The sequence below is a fragment of the Microplitis demolitor genome, chromosome 8, assembly GCF_026212275.2.
Source record: "Microplitis demolitor isolate Queensland-Clemson2020A chromosome 8, iyMicDemo2.1a, whole genome shotgun sequence".
In the NCBI taxonomy this organism is placed as follows: domain Eukaryota; kingdom Metazoa; phylum Arthropoda; class Insecta; order Hymenoptera; family Braconidae; genus Microplitis; species Microplitis demolitor.
In genome coordinates this window covers 4563664-4570975 of record NC_068552.1, presented here as the reverse complement: position 1 = coordinate 4570975, position 7312 = coordinate 4563664, and the positions used below count along the sequence as shown (strand labels likewise).

The window sequence follows — 7312 nt, the reverse complement described above, 5'->3', positions numbered from 1 at the left end:
TTGGATGCAGACCGCGAAAGATCCTACGTCACGGTTAACTCGATGGAGACTAAAGTTACAGGAATATCAATTCGAGGTTGTATATAAGGCCGGGAAAACAAATGTTAACGCAGACGCACTGTCACGAAACCACCCTGATTACTTCCCCGGAAGGTTGACGGAAAACAGCGAGATGGACGAGGAAGGAGTTATGGATGAGCGCGACCCTCAGATACTGGTAATAACGCGGGCCCAAACTGCCAAGACAAAGGCCGAACTGACCGAGCAGCCACAACCGTCAACATCTTACGATGCTCCAATTGCCGCACGAACAAGGAGTCGGGTTAGATATACGGGCGAAAAATTTAACGATAGTGAGGAAAAGAAATGCTTCAACCCGGACGAAATGGAAATCATAGAATTCACAAAATCAGAGCAACCCCGAATTTCCTCAGGAGAAATCTCAACCCGGGTCGCCAGAAATACGCAATTCCACTGGGAAAACGACGATCAACATGATGGGAGTGAGACAGAAGAAGGCTCGGACGAATCGAAGCTGGGGGAAGAAGATGAAGAAACGCTAGACGTAAGGAAGAACCGGTCGGGTATACCGCGACGGGTAATAGAGACTCGCGATCATATTTACATGCAGAAAAATAACTACCTTTATTTCATAAACGAAGAAGGTGAGCCATGTGACGAGGGGTCTAGGAAAATGAGCGAGCGAGCGTCATTACCCCGTTTTAAAAATTTGAAGGCTAAAAGCGTAACGTTGGTACGGGTGGGAAAACGGCAACATGTCGCGGTGGTACTGAATTCACAAAAGATTCTCAGTTGGGAATGGATACGAAAAGCTCTAACGAATACGCTAGAAAAACTAAGGTTGCGAGCTATAAGTATGGCCAGGTCGCGAGTAATAAACGGGAAAACCTGGAACCAGGTGTTGGCAATATTACGTGGTTGTTTCGTGGGGACCGGTACTACACTAACTATATGCCTCGGTATGGTCGAGTACGTAGACCGCAACGAACGCAAGGGCATCCTTGAGGAAGCTCATGCCTCAGCCATCGGAGGACATAAGGGTATCTCTAAAACCTATAACCGTGTTCGTCTACGCTACTATTGGGAAGATATGAAATTGGATATACAAAAGTTCATCCGAAACTGCTTATCGTGCCAACTGTCCAAGTTGAGACGTGTGAAGACAAAACAACCAATGCAAATAACCGATACTCCGGAAAGTGCATTTGATAAGGTCGCGATAGATATCGTCGGTCCACTTACAAGGACGAGGAACGGAAATTTATATATCCTCACCGCACAAGATTTACTAACAAAATTAGTAGTTGCGGTCCCGTTAAGGAAAACGACGTCTGAACAAATTGCGAAGGCTTTCACCAAACGCGTGATTTGCATATACGGGCCGCCCAAATCCATTCTCACCGATCAAGGTGCAAACCTAATAAGCCAATTGATGCGAGAATTCGCAAAAATATTTAAAATTAAAAGATACCGTGCTACTGCATTTCATCCGCAATCGAACGGATCTCTTGAACGTTCTCACCACTCTCTGGTCGAATATTTGAAACAATTCGCGAACCAGGAGGAGGAATGGGACGAGTGGTTAGAATTAGCCACTTTCTCATATAACACTAGCGTCCACGAGGGAACTCGTTACCAACCCTTCCAACTCGTATACGGTCGACCTGCCCGACTACCGTCCAGCAAGATTGAAGAAGGCCCAGTACACACGTATGAAGATTTCATTACGGAGTTGACGATCCGAATCCACAAGGTACAATCACTGGCCCGCGAAAACCTAGTCCTAGCGAAAGAAAGATCAAAAAAATATTACGATCGTGACATAACCACCGTATCATTCCACCCCGGTGATTACGTGTTCTTATTGAAGGGACACAAAAAGGGCAAGCTACACTTACCGTATGATGGGCCATATGAAATCCTGGAGATCAGGCCTGACGGTAATATTAAGTTAAAAATAAACCGCAAGGTTAAAATAGTCCACCCTAACCGGTGAGCTTACTCCCACATACAGCCACTCGACGAAGAAGGTGATAGTAGCGAGGACGAATGAAAAGAAAAAAAAACACAACACAACAAGAAGACCCAAGCTATACATAACAATGAAACCATAATAGTTATTTTTTTTTATTATTTCCCTCCTGTTCACATCCGATCTTCCCCCTTTCACCCTCTTCCCCACTATTCTTCCAAAAAAAAAGAGAGGAGGAATCAGATTAGTAAGCTCATTAACAGTCATAACGATCGTTGCAGCACCAATGTCGCAGAACCGCGGGCAATCGCCTAGGCGAAGGACGCCTCCTCCGACACTAACCATTGGTTACGGGCCACACTCCCATGTCACAGTACCACGATTTATCCAGTATGCTTGCGAACAACGTCGATTCGAGACTTTCGCCGGCTGGACGGGTCCTCCAACGTTACCACGAGACCTGGCCGCTGCGGGGTTCTTTTACATTGGCGTCGGAGATCAAGTAACGTGCTATGAGTGTGCGGTACGAATTGGCCGATGGGAAGAGGGCGAAGACCCGGTAGCCAGCCATCGGCGTTGGCAGCCCAATTGCCGGTTCGTTCAAACTCTACCTATCGTCGATATAACATTAACTCCAGTCCCAGCCCCTACACCAGCTGAGCAACCCGGACGGGGGAGTCTCCTCATGGACGGGAATTATTTTGTTATACCTGACCCTCCCGCCGAACAGAGTTCACCCAAGGTCCCACAATTCCTCAAACTTGGGCACCTGAATCTGGCGAAACCACGGGGCCCCATGTATCCCGAATGTTCGAGCTACGAACGAAGACTTGAAAGCTTCCACGACTGGCCAACCACTAATCTCCAATCCAAGGAACGGTTAGCGGAAGCCGGATTCCTGTACGCCAATTGTAACGACCAGACCCTGTACTTCCACTGTGGTGGGGGACTAAAATATTGGATAAAGGAAGATGACCCATGGGTCGAGCATGCGAAATGGTTTAATAAATGTTATTGGTTATGGTCAGTAAAGGGTCAGTCATTCATCGATCGTGTCCAAGAACAAATAGGCATTCCAATACTCCCAGATAACCCTGAGCCCCCAGAGCGGGTAATTAGAGTGTCCGAGTGCGAACGCGAGCCCGAAGTTTGTCGCGAAGAGGGAAGCGACGCGGAAACGGTTGTCGAATCCACATGGGGGACTGAAGACCAAAATCGGTGTAAAATATGCCTGTGCGAGGAGCTGGGAATAGTATTTCTACCATGTGGCCATTTGGTAGCCTGCGCGAAGTGTGCCCCTAGTTTAACCCGCTGCGCTGTCTGCCGAGAACTTATTGTCTTGGTAGCCCGCGCTATAATTTCGTAATCCCCACGAGTAAGGTTTCAGGAGGGAAAAGGGTGAGACGTGGCAAATAATAGTAATAGTAAAACCAATAGTCATAGGAATAATAGTGATAATAATTATTAAGTGTAATTTTAAAGCATCTACTACAAAATCGTGGGTTCCCAGATTGTCTTTTCCTCTTCTATAACGGTAGGGTAAAGGCACAAGAAAAGAAGCCTTCCTAAACCTATATACCGTATAGATGTATCTTACTAAGAGCGGTCGTACCACTCAATAGTCCGCTATATGAGAGATCATAATCTATTTGCAGAAGGAACATGACCGCATATCAAAATACAACAACGGGTGCGTATCGCAAAAATATGGTATGGGACAACCCTCACCAAACCTGTATCGTGATCGACGTTCAAGGATTTGAGGATGACCATGGACAGTTGGTGCCAAAGGAAATCGCAGTGCTAGATATGGGACGAGCGAATCAAGAACATTGGATGGTGGATTATCCGTTTTCCTTGTATAACATGAGTTACAAAACTCGTCGGCGTAGTATCGTAAGGACGGCTCTACATGAGATGGTTTGGGAGACCAGGGGCATGGACCTCGAGCTGACTTATGGTCGATTACACCATTTAGTTCGGATTTCGACACAAGTTTTCGGGTTCGGTACCGAAGTATCGAAATTTTTAACTGATATTACAGGGGTACAGGTTGACGATCTCTCGCGTCAAATGCCTCCCCTCGGACAATTACCATGCGCGGAGGAATATTGCTTCTTTCACGGTAAGGAACTGGGTAAACGATACCACTGTGCACTAAATAATGTGTATCGGGCGAAGAAATGGTTGATTAAGGAATCACCGGGATACCTCAACAGCGAGTACGATATTCCCCGCTCGTTGCGTGTAGAAGACAATACTTATGTAGCCATGGGACCGGGGACATAATTAATGCGTTCCAGGGGTCCCTCCTCCCTTCCCCTATTACCAAGCTCGCCCGATACCCCGGGTATAGTGGAGGAATTTCAAGAAGAAGCTGCTCCCTTATTGGACCGGGAACCACTATCGCCCTGGGAGTCGGAGTATGAAGACCCACGGGGTGCTACTACCCTTCCTCATGCTTCAAATGGAAGGAAGAGATTCATCCACAAGCTACGTCGGTCAACGAGCATTCGGGGATGGCAGGCCATGTTCACTCTTTGGTTCGCTTTGCTGCTGAATCCAGTTGGAGCTCTCATTGGCTATGATTGTGGGGCACCTGGTCTAAATGTTACCACGTTGTCGCTACTAAACGTGGGTGAATGCAATATTCCAGAACCTAAGGTAAATACGACTCAATTACGCATTCAATTACTCCAACTAAATGAATATACAAGTACTAGAGTTATTCAATGCAAAATAAATATAAAACGAACTATTACTTATTGCGGAGTTCACAGTCATAGTTCTATAGTTAAGGGCGCAGAAAATACTTATCTGCAATCCATAGGGGCAGATGAGTGTCAAAGTATCCATAACACGGGAATTGCTCACCTTGGGGTAGACACCCAGGTTGTCGGTCTCAAATCAAATTCCTCATCATCTCACAGTATAACCTTAGCGGGAGGAATCGAGGTTAACGGGGGATGCAACCGGGTGACCTACGCAGACCCCTACGGGGTATGGAACAACGTAGTTGTACAGGGGTATGCGACGATAGAGCTGAGGGATTATTACGCCCAAGTAGACTTGGAAAAAAATTTGGTGTTACTGCGATCCGGAGTCGTATGCCCATTGGCTGAGGGCAGTTGTTCCGACATTGACGCGGGAAACACATTCTGGTCACCCCTACCTACTGACGGTTGCGTTGGTGAGCGGTATCAAGTCTTATACGACGGTCCCGCTTCGAAGATAATAGATGAAGGTGGTGCTAATAAGGAAAATAAGGAGGTAGTATATACTGTGGTAAGCCGGGACGTTACATTCGCGTTTCTACGAAAGGGGCGTCAGATGTTATGTGGATATCAGCTAATACGAACAGAACACCCACAACTTTTTGTTGTAGAATATACTGAGGTAAACGTTTTCCCTAAGAAAAAAGCAATCATTAGTAAGAACGCTGATCTTATGGCATACGTGAATTCGAAATTCGTTTACGTCGAACGCCATATTAGAACTCAAGTCGATCACCTTTACCGCGACATTTTGAAAAATAAGTGCGATTTAGAAGTCCAAATATTAAAAAATTCCCTTATGCACGCCACACAGACACCCGACGAATTCGCGTATCACTTAATGAAGGGACCCGGGCATATGGCTGTCGTAGCTGGAGAAGTTATCCATCTAATTAAATGCGTACCAGTAAATGTTCGGGTACGAACAACAAACGAATGTTACCAACAATTACCCGTGTCCAAGGACAATGATTCCAGTGTATTCCTAACTCCCCGAACACACATCCTATTAAATTCCGGTACCCAAATCAATTGTAACTCAATTTTACCTACCATGTATATGTTGGCCGATTCCTGGTAAACTTTTACTCCAAAGTTGACTGCCATTGCCGCGCCTGATAACCTGAAGCCCGCTACGACTGTAACCTGGTCGTATGTGAATCCAAGCTCACTGGCAACCAGCGGGATATATAGTTACGAAGACCTGAAAAATCTACGGTCTAGCATTATGTTCCCTGCGGAACGGCCGACCGTATTAAATACGCTGGCCCGCACTATTACGGGTCAACCATCCCAACGTCAGGGTGCTAATTTTGTAAACTTGCTCGATGAAGACGCTCTAACAAAAATCGCAGAAGGAGCTTGGGTAAGGATATGGGGGTCGTTTTTAACCTTCGGGACCGCTAGCGCCGGGATAATCGGGCTACTGTTAATCATTCGATTCGTCAAACTAGCCGTTGATACGGTGATCCACGGCTACGCCCTTCATTCGATATACGGGTGGTCCATTCACTTAATAGGAGCAGTGTGGAGTTCGATGACCCACTTGCTCATTCACTTAGGAACAAGGAAAACCGTCCAGGAGGAGGCAACACGGGAATCGGTACCCACTGCTCCCACGACAACCGAAAACACAGAAGACACCGAACCTCCAAGGGTCGAACCACCACAGACTTACTACACTTATTTGAGACAGGCGGCTCACGAGCTACATGTTTAATTGTTTTAGGAATAATGGACCCTTTTGACCTTCAATACGTTCTCGGACCGATCTCACAGCAAGACAAAACTAGTTCAGAAGAAGAACTTGAGGAATACCTCGCGAAATTAGCAACTAATTTACCGGAAGAAATGCAACGTGTTTCCTCACTCCCTACATCTTTTTCTACCACCCCTCTTCTTCCTACCCTCGGCAAGGGGCCCTCCCGGAACCTTCCCCTCGCTATTCAGGCAGATTCCCCACTACTAGCAGCAAGAAACCAAGGGGGAGAGATGTCTAATTTAGAAGAAACCGATGAAGAACTTCCCTCATCTCCACTCGCTACGTCCTCCTCGGGAGGCCAAGCACCCCCCCCCCCATACTATACCAGAAAATGAAGCTTCGACTCCTTCTCGAAAAATGTCCCTTAGGAAAAGGCAACCGTCGACACCCTCGGAGCCATATTCTTCACCAGCGCCTTCGGGGTCATCTTCACGGAAACGGTCCCTAAAACGGAAGCCCACTAAAAAGGGCATCTCATCTTTACCCCCTCAGCCAGAATCCTCTTGCACTTCCTCTCAAACTTCCCCCCGCGAAGTAACCACAACCAGCTCTGCTCGAGCCATACTTGCCGCTTATACGTCGGAAGGCAACCAAAAGGGGGATTTACGCCACCGAATGAGCACAATAGAAGTGGCACCACAACTGCGACCCTATTACGACGCAATGTACAGCGTTTACGAAATCCTTCAAGAAATACCCGAATCCCAACCCAAGTTCTCGCGGCTTCGTATGGCAGTAACCAATTTGATTCAACAAGTTTTTTCTGATGTGTTCACTTACAAA

At 46.8% G+C, this 7312-nt stretch overlaps 1 protein-coding gene across 1 annotated transcript; it reads left to right on the top strand.

Annotated features, from left to right (window-relative positions):
• Positions 1-2279: 2279 nt before the first annotated feature.
• Positions 2280-3359, top strand: LOC128668423 (baculoviral IAP repeat-containing protein 7-B-like). The gene has a single exon (XM_053741366.1). It carries the CDS (start codon positions 2280-2282, stop codon positions 3357-3359), a length of 1080 nt encoding a protein of 359 aa, XP_053597341.1.
• Positions 3360-7312: the final 3953 nt, after the last annotated feature.